Source organism: Triticum aestivum, chromosome 1B (assembly GCF_018294505.1).
Source record: "Triticum aestivum cultivar Chinese Spring chromosome 1B, IWGSC CS RefSeq v2.1, whole genome shotgun sequence".
Lineage (NCBI taxonomy): Eukaryota > Viridiplantae > Streptophyta > Magnoliopsida > Poales > Poaceae > Triticum > Triticum aestivum.
The window spans coordinates 460811383-460831655 of record NC_057795.1 but is presented as its reverse complement, the minus strand read 5'-3'; the positions used below and the strand labels follow the sequence as shown (position 1 = coordinate 460831655).

Below are 20273 nucleotides of genomic sequence, written 5' to 3'. Positions count from 1 at the left end.
CCAACAAGGTCTCGTATCAGGGGATCATGCCACACACGGTATCACCAGATATGCACTCCCGGCTCACGGCCTCATCTGTTTTTCCACTGGACAGTTGACGCGGTATAAACGGAGTAGTAGTAGCACATGCGTACAGTGTGATTTCTTCTAGAGAGAGACGTGCCCTATATTGTGGGATCTGGCTTTGATTCAGGTGGCTGGCTGTTCGTGCTCGCTCGTGCGGATTCCTCACGCCGATGTCTTAACTTTTTTATCTTTATCTTTACCTCTTTACCTAATAATAAAGAGAATTAGATTTCTGCCGTCCGTCATAAGAATTACCCTCGTAGTTGCTAATAATTACCCCCTTGCCACCGGTAAGTGAAAAAAAATGATTTGTTTTTAGTTTATTAAAAGTGGAAGTCCCTTTTATGCTAGAAGTGTTTGTGTAGCATAATGACTTGTGCCTCACGGCTGCAATGGGGAGTTCCAGGTTCAATCCCTGGTTCTTACATTTATTTTTTTGTTTTTATTTCTTTTATCCTTTGCTTCGTTTGGGAGTCAACCTGCATCTCAGAAAAAGAGAGCCGAGAAAATTAGTTGCAACACGCTAGATGTTTGCAAATGCATAAATTGGCATCATTTTGTTAGCCATTTTGATTGATCTCACATTTAACTGATAGCTTCAGTTTAGTTTGTACACAACTGGAAAAAATCACAGTGCATGATGAACACAAAAGGTGGTATCATGCATCAAAAGAAGATTCACTTACTTTCTCAAGTGAAATCGAAAAACTGGCCCTGTAGTTAATCAAACAAGCAAGTAGTAGCAGTATTATGCTATTTTAAGAATAATACAAGTCAGCTAGCACCGTTATGGAATTGTGTTTTTAGTACTTATCTTCAATGTATATATTGTAATTTACGTTCTTTTGCATATTTTGGTTTCAACATTAGCATATTTCTTATCTAGATTATCAGATTAGCACATGTACTCTTAAAAAAGGGTGTTAAGGCAATCATGTAGTGCTGCATATAACATGGAATTCAAGTTCTGACCAAATCACTAGAAACATATAGCAGTCTTTCTTCCAGATGATCGATAGAAAAGTAAGATTAGGAGGAAATACTCAAATCACATAGCAATCGAATTTCAACCCTAATAACAGTTCGTCAATTATCATTCATTTGCAGAATTTTTGTTTTGCCACGTTGAGTAAAAATCGAGCACAATTCCATATATGTGTGTGTGTTAATTGATGGTGGTCTGATCTATTTTTATTGACGTTCGTATCAGATACCGGTAAAATATCCTTTGTTTTTATTTCGGTTGTTTTACTGAGATTATTTTCCTAGGAAACTACCATTGCATGTGTAGAAAACATAACATCATAAAATACAACATCTCGTCTTTATCATGGCGAGTTTGATTATGCATATATTATTTTGAGATTATATGACGAGCAATGGTAGCGCGAACAACTTTATTCGAACCATAATCTTACTTCTTACAGAAGATATATAGATGAAAGATATAGTGTACAATACTCCTAAGGCGGATATGATATTAGGCAATGGTATGTACACTTTCATGTCATTGTACACAATAGTAAAAAAAGGCATCAATCCAGATACGACGAGGAGGTAAAAACACATACTCTATCCGTCCCAAAATAAATGTCTCAACCTTAGTCTAATTTTGTATTAAATTTAGTATAAAGTTGAGACACTTATTTTGGAACGGAGGGAGTATAATCCTTTCATTTTTTTATGCATGTTTTCACACCATGACAATGTTTTAATAGCATGTTCCCCGTTGCAACGCACGGGCAATTTTCCTAGTATTAATAAGTCAGCTAAAACTTAGGCATTATACAATGAGAGGTGCTTAAAAAAATAAACCAAGTTTTTTTGAAGCACCGGTGTCTATTTCTATAGAAGAGACGCTTAGTTAAGCGTGTACCTGTACAAATAAGCATCGATGCTTAAGAAAAGTCTGGTTTATTTCTCTAAGCACCTGCCTTAAGCACCTCCCATTGTACAAGGCCTTAGAGCATCTAGAACTGGACCCCGTACCTGCTCCAAAAGCTACATGTTAAAAGGAATAAAGAGGGATTGGTTGAATCGATGTTTATTGTTTAAACATCATGGGCATATATATAGGAGTACAAGACAAAAACAAACCCTAGTATATCCTATATTTTCTAATAATTATAATATTCAACATCCCCCCGCAGTCACAATGGTAGCGACGCACACGGTGAGACTGAAGAAAAATCCGAAGGTAAGCCGATGGACACCCCCCCCCCCCACACACACACGCAGTCGTAACGGTCGACGCATCGCGGAAGTTGTGGTTGGAGTGGAAACTGACGAGGTTGCTCAAGCAAGGCGGTAGCCCTTTGTGCCATTGTCGAGGTAACCGAGAGCGTAGGGTAGTGGAGCTGTGATCGATGTCGAGTCGAGGTAGCCGGTGTCGAGGAAATCGCCGTGGAGCTGCGGGCGCAAGGAGGCGCCGAGTTAGTCATGGGCGCAGTGGTGTCGAAGTAGTGGTGCGGCGGGAAGAAAACATTGTTGATGAGATGTCGTGCCGGGTTTGCCAAGCCCGGGGATACGTCATAGACGAAGGCACGTGTTGTTGTTGCTAGCACCGGGCATGCGTAGATGGACGAAGACGAAGTTGGCGAAGCATCGCACCAGGCTTGCCAGGCCCAGGGACACGTTGTGGACGAAGGCACGGATTGGTGTTGCCAGCACCGGGCATGCGTAGACAAGGGAATTGCACGAGTTATACACCATGTTGGCGAGTCGGAAGAGCCCGCAGAGAAGGAAACTCAACGACGGTTGTGGCACCAATCGCGTGGGGCCGAAGTCACCAACGGTGGTAGGAGTAGACGAAGTGGTCGGGGAAGATGACGGCGACGCTGGCGACGAGTTGGTGCTGGACGAAGATGAAGGGGGTGGACGGGCGGCAGTGACGACTACGGGTATAGTGGTGGCGGCTAGGTTAGGAGCGCGACGGAGGTGCTCGAAGTAGGCGAGAAATCCGACAGCGTGAAGAAGACCGGCGCGGATGATGGCGTTCCTGCGCCAAGGGAGGCAATACGACGCATACCACGGGAAGTCAACGCGCGGGGACGACGGAGTGGGCCGCGGTGCTATGGCCCGAGGGGCGACGTAACGGCAGCATGCAGGCCGGGGTAGCGATGGGGACCATGGCGCTATGACCCGAAGGGGCGACGCAGCGCGGGCCGGTGCATCCGCAGGGACGGCCTCGGGGCGGCAGCATGGACCGCGTGTCGCGGCACTACGACCCGAAGGGGCGACGCAACGGTGACACATGAGTCGGTGCAGCAAACCACGGGTGGCGCCGCTGCGCCCCGACGGGGTGACGCGGCCGCAGCTTGTTGCTCGATCGGTGGAGGGACGCACTCAATTCGATGATGATCTTCACATGGCCTGTAGAGGCGTGCGCAAGCGACTAGCTAGGCCGTTCACGTAGCACGGATGGGGTGGAGCTGCGACCAGGTGATCAATCTGGCTGCTCGCAAGACCGGGGTCGCCGGTCGGTGATGAGGTGGCCGAGCCACCAAGGCCACACGCGAGGGACGCGCGAACAGCTGGGCATGCACGCAGCCCCCTCCCGAGAGGGGCGCAAGCTGCACATCACAACACAGCCGGTCCACACATCATGTGTGGCGCGACACCAGGGCCGGCGGACAGATGCATCCAAGTGGGGTGGAGGTGAGGTGATGCAGGATCTTGATCAGATGAGGGCAACGACAGTCGGCGTAGAGTGATGGGCGGGCAGATGTGCATATAATAGTCAGGGGGAGGGGGGAACGCCGCATCGCACGAGGCCGCCGGGCCGGGGAGGAGGCCGAGTGGTCGCGTCAGTGTCGGAGTAGAGGCGCACGGGTGTCGACGGCAGCGGCGGGCGACGCAAACCAATCTTAGATCGAAAAACCAAAAAGAAACACCGATCAAAACGATCGGTAAGAGAGAGAAAACCTGGATCATGAGATCAGGAAAAGAATCTCTAGGGAAGCCGACCAACACGGCCGGTGGACGAACCCTAGGTACGAGCGGCGCGGCATCTGGTGGCGGTCATGGAGGCCGACCGTCCCGAGGGCAGGGTGCAGGGTGGAAGCAGTGGGCGGCGGCTAGGGTTTGGATCGGTTAAGCTGATACCATGTTAAAGAAATAGAGAGGGATTGGTGGAATCGATGTTTATTGCTTGAGCCCGTGGGCATATATATAGAAATACAATGACCAACTTGATGTATAAGACAAGACAGAAACAAATCCCAGTCTATCCTATATTTCCTACTAATCAAATACTCAACACCACGGACGGGCTGTTCGGTCGGTGTCCGAACGCAAAAACCCCGCCCAACTGGACGCCTCATAGCCGTTCCAAAAGTCAGGAATGACTGGCACTCCCCATATCCAGCCCAAAGCCGGATATGGGGACTCCTGGACGCGTCCACACACACCCGCCACGTCAGTCAGACCGGGAGGACCAGTGGAAATTCACCCATATTTGTCCCCCCTCTCCTTGCCACCGAAGGTCAGCGTCATCGGGCGACGCCACCTGACTTAAAAAAAGTTATGGTCATCGATGTACCTTTTCAGGTTTGGACGAACATGTCAAAAATGACTTCTTTGTTATAAAGAGTGAAGATTCATAGTGACCGTCCACAACCTTCAGAAAAAGGTTATGTAGATGACCGAAGCTTACGCTATGGGAGGAGTCGGCTATTTAAGCCTATCATGTCGCTCCTCGGGCGGCGAGGTGGGACTAAACCCCTAATCAATCACGTGTGCCACATAGGATTTCTCAAGCCGGACCCACCCAAATCGTACAAAATTACTACCGGTTTAGTCCCACCTCGTCGGGCGAGGCACGCGCCGATCGCTTAAATAGCCGCTTCGACAAACGCCCGTAAGCTTCTCTTTTGTTGCATTAGGTCCATCAATTCTCGGTGTGTGAATAAGGCAGCTTGAAACTAGCTTGCATTTCATCAACCGATGATTGTTCATCGAGTGTCAAGTTCGTCTCACTCATATACGTTGATAGCCCTACTACAATGAAATATATTTTTATATTATTCAATGCCCGCGAAAACTGATTTTTATTTTGGCATGCACTAGCTTTGTATCGTTGAATTTGTGTTGTATGATCGCCGTGCATGGATTTGCATGGATTTGGGTATCAAGATTTGAGAATTATGATGTGGAGAGGGACGAATGCGGACCTGCCTGACGCTATCCGCAGGCGTATGGGGGCATGGATTAGGTATTCTTGGTTGTAGCTCTTAATGAAAGAAATCAATTTGATGGAACATCGGGAGTTTATTCTGATGATGATGGTAATAAGATCGCAAAATATGGTTTCACATTTTCTAGCTAATTATGTAATTATGCTCGAAAGGTGCTACACCGCCTGTTGATTGCAACGAGCTCCTTCCTTTTTTTATGAACTTGTGTTAGCAGATTGTAAACCTATTACCGTAGAACAAAAGTCAATATTTTCCCTGCAAAAAAAGGTTTATAATTCCAACTGTCCTTCCATGCTTCATAGTCACTGTAATCACTGGTGATGCGCACCGTATGATACATAGAATGAAGTGATTTACTATTCTTGAAATACAGAGTATTGCTTGTCTTTGTTTTGATATAAAATATATATGACTGTATGCATCAACCGATGAAGAGGACAACGATTATCTTCCTTTCAAAAGAAAATAACATAGACACGCTCACACACCCACACGTTGCATATCGAATAACGAAGTTGTGAAGTTCTAGGATTGGCAAAGTTATACATGTTCTTGCTATCGAGGAGAATGTGGCCATGAAATCCACTTATACGATATACACAAAGCATTTAATCTTCCTTTTGATCTTTGTTGGACTAGAGTTATGTTCATCCATGTAGCCAGCCGATCATTTGTTGGTTCTCATGAATAGTTGTTTGAAATCTCTAGAAAAAATGTTTATGTTCTTGCTCCCAATATCAGTAGCGCTTGGTCTCGAGCTCCAGGTGAAAAACCTATGTCTAACTTAATGGGTTGTATGGGCCGGCAATGACAATGCGTTCGCATTGTTTCTCTGTTGAAGATATTGCATGATTACTCAAACTTGAAAAGATTTTGCTGATTTCTTCAACTGTGTTGTTTGCCTCAGCTCTTTTAGGTTTACTCACATTCCTAGGGTCCAAAATCTTTTAGCCCATTCTCTTGCTAAAAGGGTGTTCTCGTGTAGATCTTCTACTTTTTTGTAAACCCAGGATTTTATTTATATAAGACATGTCACAGCTAAAACACTAACATCGTCCTTAACTAAATTACATAGAGCAGTCTTTGTTGGACAAGAGGCTGAAAAGTGAGCTGCACTACAACAAGTGTAAATGTAAATGCTTTCAGGAGTTGAATGGATAGCAGCTTGAGCTTCACCATGGGCATTTCTTTTGATTTCTCTTTTGATTTTTAACACCCTACTATCAACCCCTTGAGTGTTCAGTATAAAGCTCTCTAAACTTGGTTTGGTACTCCAATGTCCTGGCTTCTCTATCGGTTTTCTTGCCACTGCCGCCATAGCAATTGTAGATCTTCTACTAGCTGCTCTTATATCTTCAGCAAAGCTTCTCGATGCCAAGTTGGTTTTGGCCTTGTACAATGCTAGTTGCTTAGAAAAATAAACTGAAATTTTCTAAAGCATCAATGACTATTTCTATAGGACAGACACCTAATTAAGCGTCTATCCTGTACAAACAAGTACCGGTGCTTAACAAATGTCTGGTTTATTTTTTTAAGCACCTCCCCTAAGCATCTTGGATTGTACAAGGCCTTATGAAGCCATTGGCCCTGTTTGGATACCTAGGTTAGAGTTAGTTTTGGTTAGTTGAGGCTCAAATAACCCAAAAGTATCCAAACATGGTGGGTTAGTTTGGGTTAGTTGGATCTAACCCACCCCAAAAAACTAGCCCACACTAGAGGAGCTTATTTGGGTTAGTTCTCTTGGGCCCACTAAAAAATTAGTAAAAAAAGTTACCCCTCCCATCCAAACATGGTCTAAAGTAGTCAAATGATTGGAAAATAATATTTATTATCAATCTAACCCTATCATCCAAACAGCTCTTTGGTTAGAGTTAGTTTAGGGTTGGTTCAAGGTTAGAATCTAACTCTAACTTCTAACTGAGTTAGAGTATCCAAACAGGGCCATTGACTTTCCTGTGGGAGAGATCCTGTCTATACACTGTGTTGGGATGCTGAGTTAATAAAATAGTATATCCTTTTTTGAGGGCTTTAGTTTGCCAAAGAAAAAACCTTGTGAAACACATGATCCAACTTTGGGACCAAGAACAAATTCACGTCCATACCATTAATACGTGTCAGTTGATCGCCTGGTCAGTGATCAAATGCTCAATTTTATTCACTACCCTGCACGATCTCACGACTCACGAGCACCACCGATGACCAATCTGAAGTACGACAGCATTGCGAAAAAATTAATCCAAAAGAGATCCAGAAAACACTACTCAACACGAGTTAAGCCGGCCCGGCCCTCAGCAGTCAGCACTCATCAGCGAGCCAGCGACCTTTCCCCCGTCGCAGCGCAAGATGCCGCCGCTGGCTTTCCTCCTCCTCCTCCCGCTCCTCCACCTCCTCGGCCCGGCTCTTGCCGAGTCCCCCGACCGCTACGCCGTCCGCTACGCGCCGCTGGCCACGGGCGCCAACGGCAATGCGGCGGCCCAGGAGTACGTCGACCCCACCTACCCGCTCCCGGGCCCGCCCCCCGCCGCGCCGACCTGCACCGTGCCGGTGCTCTCCTACTCCTTCGCCAACACCTACGGCGCGCCCCCGGCCAAGGCCGCCTACGCGCCCCCGCCCGGGTGCCCCGCGCCCTGGTCCCAGGTCGTGCTCTCCTTCTCCGCCGCCTGCGCCGGCGACCAGTACGACCGCGTCGCCGCCGTCTGGCTCGACGGTTCCGAGCTCCTCCGCACCACCACCGCCGAGCCCACCCCGGAGGGCGTCAGCTGGACCGTGCGCAAGGAGGTCACCCGCTACTCCGCCCTCCTCCGCTCCCCGCCCGACGGCGTCCTCTCGGTCATGCTCGAGAACCTCGTCAACGACCAGTACACCGGCGTCTACAACGTCACTATCTCCCTCGAGTTTCACGGGACTCCGGCTTACCTCTCCGGGGTAAATTCCCCATCCCCCGATGTCGGTGTCGCCGACCCCAGCCCCGCGACGCCGACGCTGCCGGAGTCGTACTTCCAGCCGGCCGACCTGATCCTGCCGATCTCGGAGGCCACCCGCGACAACGGCTACTGGTTCCGCATCCAGAACTCGTCCGACTCGCGGTCCAAGCTCGTGACCATTCCGTCGAGCACCTACCGTGCGGTCCTGGAGGTGTTCGTGTCCCCTCACTCCAACGACGAGTTCTGGTACTCCAACCCGCCGGACCTCTACATCCAGGAGAACAACCTCACCACGCAGAGGGGCAACGCCGCGTACCGCGAGGTCGTCGTCAGCGTGGACCACCACTTCGCCGGCTCGTTCGTGCCGTTCCCCGTCATTTACACGGGAGGCATTAACCCGCTCTACTGGCAGCCCGTGTCCGCGCTCGGCGCGTTCGACCTGCCCACCTACGACATCGAGCTCACCCCGTTCCTCGGCCTCCTCGTCGACGGCAAGGCCCACGAGTTCGGCATCAGCGTGGTGGACGGCATCGCCGAGTGGCTCGTGGACGCCAACCTGCACCTCTGGCTGGACCCCAGCGCATCGGCCGTGCAAGCGTCGCTCGGCCGGTACCGGACGCCGCGCCTGTCCATCTCCCGCCGGTACACGACGCAGCTGCTGAACGGCAGCTTCAGCATCCATGCCAAGAGGAAGTCCTTCTTCAGCGGCTGGGTCAAGTCGTCGCTTGGCAACTTCACGACCGAGGTTGAGACGGAGCTGGAGGCACGCAGCCTGGTCGAGTTCACCAGCGACGGCAGGAACAAGACCATCCAGATGAAGGCGGAGCAGGAGACGGAGGTGCTGGTTCGGTCGGAGGCGAGGAAGGTGATCGGCAAGCTCAAGACCGAGTCCGAGTACCCTCTGTCGTTCTACATGGACACCGAGGACGGCGAGGACGGCATGTCCGTCGTCAAGGGGAGCCTGTCCCACGCACTCAAGCTCGAGACGGAGGTGAAGTCCGACGGGTTCGAGAACGAGGCGAAGCTCGTGGACGAGCAGACCGCGGAGGGCTGGATGGTCGTCAAGGACCACGACGTGATCAACGGGTCGGCGGCGACGAGCCAGATGTACCGTTACAGCGACGACCGGTGGCGCTACCAGCGGATGATCAACGCGGTGGACGGGCTGGTGCTGGGCGACAACGTGAGCGAGAGCTACCGCGTGCAGGACGCGGCGAAGGCGAAGGCTTGCCTCCCCGGAAGGAGCTGCGACGGGACGGCGTCGGCGGCCGAGCGCTGGGTCGACATTGCTGCAATGTAAGCATGATGATGCGTTTTTTTTTTTTGGAATCCCAGATCCGTCGGAAGTTTCGAGCAGGTTCAAATTGTTTTTGGTAGTTGGATTAATCCAGTGCACCACATTATGTCCGGTGCATTCTTGTTGTTCTTGTATACTGTACTTTACGTGAAGTGATGATGTAGTACACGTTCGTGTCAACGCTTAGCGGCCGCAATTTTTTTTTTTTTTGAACAACTGAAAGGCGCATAGCGCGCCAAATCATTCATTATAACAACAGCTTACATGATTAATGGCATAACCCTTTTGTGATACATCTTGAATAACCTGCTTCAGGGAATGATGCCAGCGTTGATGTTCAGCAATAGTACAAGTAGTTACACAGTGTTGATTTGGATTAAATTCCTGCGAATAAGCTAGCTTTGCTGCATCATGAGCTACCGAGTTTTGGTTCCTTCTTACATGGAATACCTGGACATGGCTTGAGCTTGTGAGGGCACAGAAATCTGCTAATATACTTCTAATCATCCAGTGTCCAGGCTGCTTGGTTGGTTCCCTTGCCGCTGCTGCTTTTGCTAAAGTTAAATTATCCGTTAGAATGGCAGCCTCATGTATTCCTGTCATGTTTATGATGATGGCTGCTAACTTGATCGCCAAGGCTTCGGCATGTATCGCTGATTGAGCTTGCATTGCTGTTGCGGAAATCTTGATCTGCCATTTTGTTCGTCTTTCTTGTCCTTCTATGGATATCCCTATACCTGTTTTCCCTGTTCCGTTCACACTTGATTGTTCCTGTTTATTCCAAGCTGCATCCGTGAATATTTTCGTTGAGGTTGAAATTTCAGTCAGATTAACTGTATTCCCTTGAACATATTTGTCTTCCTTATGCTTGCAATCCTTTCCTGTTTCAGAAGTAGCTGTTTCCTGCATATTTATATTTTGTTCCAAAGACAAACTGTTTATGATTGCTTGAGCCGCATGGAAGACCTGTATTGGAGATGCATCTTTTCTTTGAAAAACTTTGTCATTCCTGAACTTCCAAAGGCACCACAAAAAAGTGAAAATATTACTTAAGGTTGCATTTGGATGATTTGAATTAGCTAAGTTTAAGATGGTAGTAACTAAAGAATCTAAATTCTGACACAACAAATCAGTTCTAATGTACCAGGGGTTTGCAAACCATGCAGCTCTAGCATAAACACAGTTGAAAAATATGTGCATCTCATCCTCTTCTAAGCCACATCTTGAGCAGAACTTACTAATGTGCTTAGAATACTTACCTGCTCTCTTCCCTGTAGGTAAAGCTTTTCTTACCAGTCTCCATGCAAATGTTTGGATTCTAGGAGCCATATTTCTGTCCTTCCATACCTGCTTTAAGAGTTCTTTTAAATTATTGTTTAGAGTTCTAGGTTGTGGCTCTCCTTCCTCTTGCAAGACCTGGAAACAAGTTTTATATGCACTTTTTGTAGTGAATTTCCCTGTTGGTGTGTGTTTCCAACATAAAATATCTTCACCTTCTTCCTGTATGATTGGCACCTGCTTGATGGAATTAGCTGTATCAGAATCAAATAAAAGATCTATGAGATTAGCATTCCATTTTTTCTGCCCTGGAATCCAAAGATCTCTAATAAGAGCCGGATAGATAAAATCATTATCTTGAATTATGAGATGATCATAAATACTTTCCCAAGTGTTAAACCACGGAGAGCTCCAAAGAGAGATATTGCCAGCCCTGATTTGGAAAAAAGAATTTCTAATAAGAATTGGCCTAACTTTAAGAATGGAGGCCCAAAAGGCAGATTTGGGAACATTATAATTGGCTCTCCAAAGAGAGGAGTCAGGAAAGTATTTAGATTTTAAGATTTTTGATAGATGGCTGTCAGGCTTTTCAACAATTCTCCAAGCAGCTGCAAGAATGAGACACCTGTTGGTAGCTTGAATATTCTTGATTCCTAGTCCCCCTTCATTTTTTGGAGCACAAATGTCCTTCCAAGCTCTAAGACAAAGAGATTTGGCATTAGCTTCTTCCCTAACTCCTGTCCACCAGAAGTTCCTAATGATAGCAGTAAGTTTGGCCAAGAATTTTTTGGGGAAGAGAATATTTGACATATAATAAATGGGAATAGAAGCAAAAACTGAATTAATAAGAGTGAGTCTACCAGCATGTGAAAGTTTATTGGCTTTATAGGTTGGGAGCTTGGATTTGAATTTGTCAATAACAAAATTATAAGCTGAGGACCTATCTTTAGCTGGGAGAATGAGAGGGTGACCTAAATGAGTGAAATGATTATCAATGATGGGAACTGGAAAGATATTTCTGATTGCAAGTTGTATACTAGGATCCACACCTTTACTAAACAGAATACCTGATTTGGTCCAGTTGGGGGTTTGACCAGAGATAATACAAAAAGAACGTATAATCTCATTTATAGTATTAGCTTCCTCTATCGTGGCCAGACCACAAACAAGGAGATCATCAGCAAACATGAGAGAATGGATTGGGGGGCAATAAGGTCCAAGAGATATACCTGACAAGTGGTTGGCTGTCATGGCTTCTTGCAAGGATATTGAGAGCTCATTTATGGCAAGGACAAACAAATAAGGTGAAAGAGGGCATCCTTGTACCAACACTATCCCAGATAAACAGGAGGTTTGGAGCATTTTGAAGGAAATGAAGGTCAATGCATCCCCAGGACCAGATGGATTCAATGTGGCGTTCTACCTGGCGGCTTGGGATTGGATAGGAGAGGATATCACCAATCTGGTAAGAAGATTTTATGAAACAGGGGTAATGCCTAATCATATAAATAACACAAACATTGTTCTAATTCCTAAAAAACTTGTTTGTACTACTCCTGCTGATTTTAGACCTATCAGTCTCTGCAATGTTGTTTATAAAATTATTGCTAAATCCTTGGCCAATAGACTTAAACCACACCTCCCTAATTTTATTCATCCTTCTCAACAAGCTTTTATTGAAGGTAGGAGAATTAGTAATAATATCATTATTGCCCAAGAAATCACTCATTCCTTTACTCTTAATTCTTGGAACACTCCTGCCTTTATGCTTAAAATTGATCTGGCAAAAGCTTTTGATCGTCTTGAGTGGAATTTCATTATATCGGCTTTAACGCGAAAAGGGTTGCATAGTCATTTCATTCATCTCATCCATGCATGCATAGCTACTCCTGTTTTCTCTGTTGTCATTAATGGTCAATCTTATGCGAGATTCAGAAGTAGTAGAGGTATAAGCGGCCGCAATTTAGGGATCTCGATCTTTTGCTGTGTGTAGCGATTTGTGTGAGTACCTCTTTGTATATTTTCTTTAAAATATATAAAACGTGGAGACGCTATTATGATGCTTGTTATTAATAAAGCTGGGGGTTGCGATATGTATGTCTTGTTGGTCAGTAAGTTGGTGAGTGTGGTACTCTCAGCTAAATGTGACCTGTCTACAGAACCTTCTTTATGCAAGCAAATGCTGCTGCATCACAGGGAGGGGATATCACAAAGAGGGGGCTGGTCTATTACTCCATCCGTTCCTAAATATAAGTCTTCGTAGAAATTTTATTATGAACTACATACGGAGTAAAATGGATGAATCTATGCTCTAAAATGTATCTACATATATCCGTATGTGGTCCATAGTGAAATATCTACAAAGACTTATATTTAGGAACGGAGGGAGTACTTTGCATGAAATACCTATTCTGGATCAGGTTTGGCGCCAAAAAGCCATTGCTCTGAGTGTGAAAACATTTGCTTGGAGGCTGCTTCGACACGCCCTTCATTTTCTCCATGCTACAAAGGCTTTGCTTAAAGGCAGCGCTCTGCGCCGGGGCGCCGGCCCAGTTTTTCGGCCCGTCACATTTGACACGTCAGATTCTATTATTACGCACAATTAGATCAGGCCCTTTGCATCTTTTTTTTCTCAAACAAAACGGCATCCAATCCAGAAAAGCACCGCTGGACATTGGGGACGCTCGAGGCCGGACCTTCAAGCCCCCGCCGCCGGTCGCTGCTAGTCATTGCCCCTGCCGCTGGTCGCCGCCCTCGCCGCCGGTCGGCGTCCCCTTGAAGCATCACCAGCTCGCCGCTGGTCACCGTCCCCGCCGCCGGTTGTCATCCTTGCAGCACCGATGCTCACCAGTTCCAGCAGGACTTCGACGCAACACCCTGCCGTCGTTCTGTAGCAATTTGCCGCCACCATCGTAGCACTGCCATGCCGTCGGCCGTAGCTCCCGGTGTTGCCGCTCACACCATCATCACCATGCCGGCACCCCGTAGAAGCTTTTTTCCTTGACGATTGAAGCTTTTTCCTTGCCGGTTGAAACTTTTTCCACGGTTTAAAATTTTTCTTCCATGCCCATTTGAAGCTTCTCCATGGTTGAAGCTTACTCCTTTGCCGGTTGAAGCTTCTCTGCTGCCGATTGTAACATTTTCTTCCACGGGATGCATCTTCCTGGTTGTCGATAGTAGTCGTCTGCCTCGCCGGCCAAAAAATACACCGTCGCTGATGCAACAAAATTTGCTGTTGGTTGTAGCTTTTTCGCGGGCGGTTGCAGCTCTCGCACATGACGTTGCAACTTCCATGCCTCGCCGCCCTTCCTCGCAGCCCCGATGCTTACCGTCGTCGTCCACAACTTCACCTTTGCCGCTTGCAGCAAAATAGTCAACGAGTTGTAGCTTTTTCGTTTGCCGGTTGTAGCTTTTTTCTTCTACGGGATGCATCTTCATGGTCGCATGTAGCAAAACTCAACGCCGGTTGTAGCCGGACGAGAAGCCGGTTGTAGCAATTTATGATGCCGGTTATAGCTCACAGCTCCGGTGATGTCCCCTCCCATCCCATCCCATGTCAGGTGCACCCCCGTTGTCGCAGCTTCTCGTGCGTTGGGTGTGCCTCTCCGTCGCAGTTTTGCAGCTTGTCCATCGGAGCTGCAGATGGTGTGCTGTGAGAATAGCATAAGTTGCGGATAAGAGGTGGTCGTCTGCGTGGAGAAATCGCCGGCCGTGCGGTCGACGACCTCACCGGTGAGATTGGGATGCAGCAGCGGGGTAGGGATTGATGTGGGGGTAGGCGGCGGCCTCGCCGGCGAGATTGGGCTGTAGCAGGTAGGGCGATGAGGGGCTCATGGATCCACGGCTGGAGGTTGAAGAAAGAGGAAAGGAGAAGAGCAGTTTCACGCGTGGGCCCTGCCATCTACACAGGTCTCGTGCGAAACGGATGTTTCGTGCGTGAGCCAGCGTGGCGTTGGAGCCGGCTCCAAACGTTTCCCTTTGCTTAATGTAGGAGTTGATGTTTCTCTAGACAAACAAAGTATTCAATGAGCATACTTTACCCTCGTCTAATAAATATGATCATCCGATGATCATCCCTCTAATCAATTTCATATTGCAGGTTCTAACGTTTTTGTTGTTGCAACATTTAGTCCAGGAATATAGCAACAATTGGAGTGTTCTTAATAAACCCTATCTCTGATCATTCTATCCTTATCCAGGCAATTTCTTCAGACACAAAATCTATTTTGTAGGATGAAGCTCCACGCCTTGTTTCGTTAGTAGATAAAGAACTTGGATGAAGAGATCTCAACCTCCTTACATATTGCAAAACACTGGTGATTGCAGATGAAGCCAAGAACATTCTTTCTGATCCCGGGCATTGGAGCATCAGACCCACTCAACAGATTTCTTTCTTACTTCTTCAGCCTTGTCGGGCTTTAAAGTTATCCATATCCTAGAACTCTTAATCTAATTGCCCACTCTCTTGCTAAATGGGCATAAAAAATAGAGCGGTTACCAGTTGTGTTTATCCCTGCAACAAAAAATCAAGATGTAACTCTAAAAAGGCTTATGAAGCCGTCAACCTCCCTAAGGGGAGGCTGTTATCTGTATACTGTCTGGGGTTGTTAACAAAATGTGCTAGCCCTCCTTGGAGGGATCCAGTTTGACAAAAAGCTAAATGTGGCCAAGTCCAATAATCAATCCGTGTTCGGTTACTTCCTGTACTTGCAAATTTTGTTGACTGATGGAGAACTGTAAAAACAATCAAAAGAAAAAACATGAAAGCGTGTATAGGACGAGAAAGGAAGCATCGTGCCACAAGGTGATATGCTAATCACCTTTAACCGTGTCGTCAAGGGTTTGCTCCTAGCCTGGATCTGTCAATGAGGGTTGCATGAACTCGATGCAGGAATTTCTCTACCGTCATTCCTCCCTTCTCTGGCTTGCAGAAGAGGTCAACATCACCTGTCGATTGTCCGCCGTCGCCAACTCCATCTCACGCGCCGGCCATGCACATCTCACCCGTCCGATCTTAACGTGTTCGACAACTTGCCCCAATGTTTACCAAAGTTTGTTCATGTTTACTAGCCCAGCTCCTCATAGATTCATGTATATGACTATGACATAGGATTTATAATTTGTGTAGATGTCATCATTGGTAGAAAAGTTTTTTGATGATTCATCACTATCTTCGGACGACTATGATAATGATTTCTTGGATGATGAATAGTACACGATTTCATTGATAGTTGTTCAATGAATAATGAGAAGCAGGACAAAGAAGAAGTGTGCAGGATCGCAAGCTTGTCGTTCGACGTATCGTCAAAATACAGTAAACCCTGCAGAATCTTCTTAGCTAGGACCACTTATTGGGGTGACGCTTCATCTTGTCACAACAACTATTTCGTTGCATTGCTAATAACATGCAAGCCAATGAACCATTCTTCATGCAACATATGAATATCATCGATCTATTAGGTTTTCATTGTTTTCATAAGGTAACCGCGACACTTTGGATGATCACATATGACATTCACGCAAATATAATGACAGCCAAGAATATTCGAATGGCAAAAGATACAATCTTAGAACGCATGAAGGATTTGCCGATGTTGTGATCGAGATTTATGGAGCTCAACATCTGTGGACATCCAACATCGAGGACACATTGAGGCTTTTGATGCAAGAGGTTGTCCGAGGATACTTGAGAGTGTTGACTGTATGCATTATAGGTGCAATAATTGCCATGCAGCATGGAACATCCAATTCACTAGGTATTCCCATGATTCAACTATATTTTGGAAGCGATTGCTTTAAAGGATGTGAGGATTTGGAATTGTTACCTTGTCCTGTCCATCTCTCGTAATGACATCAATTTCTCGCAAATATTTCATCTTTTCATTAGGCTACCAGGTGATGATGTTCCGGGATGCAACTTCAAGGTGTACGTCCATGAGTATGGCCAAGGCTACTATCTAGCCGATGTCATCTATCCATCTGGGTCAAGCATTTGCGAAAGACAAATTCTAATCCTCAAGAATAAACAAATTGCAAAGTATCAAAATAAGCAGCAAAGAAGGACATTGAGAGTGCATTTGGAATGCTGCAAGCTCGATTTGCAATTGTCTAGGGTCCTGGCCGTTTTGGGGACAATGATGCCTTCACAAATATCATGATTTGTTGTGTGATCCCATGCAACATGAGCATTGAGAATGAGATGAATACGGTGATGGACTACAAGTGTGCACATGTTTATTCAAAACGACAAGTATGTCTGTCACGCCCAATATGCGATCCTATCCAAAAGAAACTCGAAGGTCCCACCAAGGATAGACCCACATATTGAAACGCTTTTGCAAGGTGGATATCATTACATCAACATTACTTAATAGATGGGGATACAAACAAGAGGCATACAATGCCACACAAATACAACATCACAATACATCAGAGCATCATCCGACTACGGATGAAACACAAACAGAAAATCAAACGACATCCACCCTGCTAGCCTAGGCTGCCGACCTGGAACCTATCCCCTGATCGAAGAAGAAGCAGAAGAAGAACTCAATGCAAGCAAGCATCGCTCTCGCGTCATGATCATCGCACAACCTGTACCTGCAACTGTTGTTGTAGTAATCTGTGAGCCACAAGGACTCAGCAATCCCATTACCATGGGTATCAAGACTAGCAAAGCTTAATAGGAAAGGAAGGGGTAAAATGGTGAGGTTGCAGCAGCGACTAAGCATATATGGTGGCTAACATACGCAAATAAGAGCGAGAAGAGAGCAAAAGGAATGGTCGTGAAACTAGCAATGATCAAGAAGTGATCCTGAACTCCTACTTACGTCAAGCAGAACACAGAAACCATGTTCACTTCCCGGACTCCGCCGAAAAGAGACCATCATGGCTACACACACGGTTGATGCGTTTTAATACGGGTCTGGTGTCAAGTTATCTACAACCGGACATTCACAAATTCCCATCTGCCTATAACCGCAGGCACGGCTTTCGAAAGATTATACCCTGCAGGGGTGTCCCAACTTAGCCCATGACAAGCTCTCGCGATCAACGAAGGAATAGACCTTCTCCCAGGAAGACCCGATCAAACTCGGAATCCCGGTTTACAAGACATTTCGACAATGGTAAAGTAAGACCAGCAAAGCCGCCCGATGCGCCGACAATCCCGATAGGAGCTACACATATCTCGTTCTTAGGGCAACACCGGATGGGTCAGCCTACGAGTAAAACCAGACCTCGAGTTGCCCCGAGGTGGCCCCGCAGTCTGCCCGGTTTGGACCAACACTTAGACAAGCACTGGCCCGGGGGGGGGGGCTAAAATAAAGATGACCCTCGGGTTGGCCGACCCAAGGGAAAGGGATAGGTGGTGGTGAGGCAAATGGTAAAACCAAGGTTGGGCCTTGCTGGAGGAGTTTTATTCAAAGCGAACTGTCAAGGGGGTCCCATAAATCACCCGACCGCGTAAGGAACGCAAAATCCAGGAACATAACACCGGTATGACGGAAACTACGGCGGCAAGAGTGGGACAAAACACTAGGCAAAAGGCCGAGTCTTCCACCCTTTACCAAATATATAGATGCATTAATAATATAAGAGATATTGTGATATCCCAACAAAATCCTGTCCGCCATGGAGCAATCTTCAACTTCACCTGCAACTAGCAACGCTGTAAGAGGGGCTGAGCAAAAGCGGTAACATAGCCAAACAATGGTTTGCATAGGAAAGGTGTCAAAGGTTAGAGGTTCATGGCAATTTGGGATGGCTTGATAAACAGGTAATAGGTAGCACAACAAAGCGATAGAACGAAGCAACTAGCATAGCAATGATAGTAGTGAGATCCAGGGTAGCGGTCATCTTGCCTGAAATCCCGCAAGGAAGAAGAACGAGTCCATGAAGAAGACGAATGGATGAAGCCGAACCAAGCGTATACGAACGAATCCTCACGATCGCAACGGAAACAGGAACTATTAAAAAGAAGCACACAACATAGGTAAACACACCACACATGAACAAGGCATGATGCACAACAAGAATGATGCACGACAAATCTACATGAAGCTACTCATGGCAAGAGATGATGCAAAGAAGAGCAACACATCAAGGCAAATTTAAAATGAGTCCGGGAACAACATATAACAATTCCGGTAAGTCCTCATATGCATATTTCAAAATTGGTCCATATCTGAATAAACCTTATGTTCAAGTTGTTAAACAGCAAGTTAAGATGCACAAGAATGATCTACACGAGATTCTAGTCAAGTTACATATAGAGTTCATTTAGTTTGGAGCTACGGCCTAGAAGATATGAGCAAAACAAGTTAAACATGGCATTGATGCAAAATGCACCCAAACATCAAGCAAACACCTCAAAACAAGGATGCAACATGATAATATGAAACTACATGCAATTCTAAGCCAGTTTCATATAGAGCACACTCAAAACGGAGCAACGGTTCAACACATGCACAATATACAAGTTTAAAGGACAATCTGTCCAAAACAGCAACTAGGCATATTGCAAGCACCAAAACAACATGCTACAACATCCCAACATGAAAACAAAAGACATGGGCATGATGTACAGGTAAAGCACAACAAAACATGAACACTGAGCTATCTTCAGAAATCCTTAGGACATGCTCAAACACACATGGTAAGATTGCAAGTAATAACAATTTCAGACTTTGCAGACAATAACATCATGATGCAATGTTTAGAGCTATCAAACAACATGTTACTGGAACTTATCATGGCAAACAAAGGCATGGAATGATACTACTAAATGCATAGATCAAAAGTCCCTTAGTGACCATAAGCCAAAAGGGATCAGAAAATATGATGGCACCCACGTAAACATGACAAGTTATATTACAGATTCATACATGGCAGAAACAGAATTATGAAGGCATGTAGATGAGCTTGTGCAACTCACTATAGAGCATTACATGGCATGGAAAGGCAACCAACAGTAAGAAGGCATGTTTGTGAAGATAAGCATGGCAATAGCAAGGTCATAGGGTGCATGGATCACTAGGAAAACATATGACAACAACTGAACTTATTGTTAACAGGCTGACAGCAACATTATGAAGCAACTTTGGAGCAAGATATGAACAAGCTACAATAGACTATAAATGCAAACAGGGGCATGGATGGATAGAGCATGACATGTAGATCAAAACATATTTAGTGATCATCTCCAGATTTTGCATATAATGATTAGTAGCAACATGTTTATATAGCATCACGAAATAACAGATTCAGCCTAGCAAAACAGCAACATCATGTACCCTACTTAACAAGCTTGAATCACTCACCACAAGTCATTGCATGACAAGATAAGCATAGCATCATCAAGAAGACATATTTGTGTAACCAACCAAGGCAAGAACAAGTTCATAGCATGCAAGGATCAACTACAACAAGCTTGGCCAAATTGAATAACACGTAAACAATCTGCCAGGAAACATTTTGAAGCAAAAGTAGAGCACGAAAATGATATGCTAGACT

At 46.0% G+C, this 20273-nt stretch overlaps 1 protein-coding gene across 1 annotated transcript; it reads left to right on the top strand.

Annotated features, from left to right (window-relative positions):
• Positions 1 to 7509: 7509 nt before the first annotated feature.
• Positions 7510 to 12853, top strand: LOC123131656 (peptide-N4-(N-acetyl-beta-glucosaminyl)asparagine amidase A-like). The gene is made up of 2 exons (XM_044551327.1): positions 7510 to 9679; positions 12724 to 12853. The coding sequence occupies exon 1, from the start codon at positions 7605 to 7607 to the stop codon at positions 9483 to 9485; it is 1881 nt and encodes a 626-aa protein (XP_044407262.1). The 5' UTR covers positions 7510 to 7604; the 3' UTR covers positions 9486 to 9679; positions 12724 to 12853.
• The last annotated feature ends 7420 nt before the right edge of the window (positions 12854 to 20273 follow it).

Coding starts and splice junctions, on each gene's coding strand:
- LOC123131656 (XM_044551327.1), top strand. CDS start 7,605: ATGCCGCCGCTGGCTTTCCTCCTCCTCCTCCCGCTCCTCCACCTCCTC.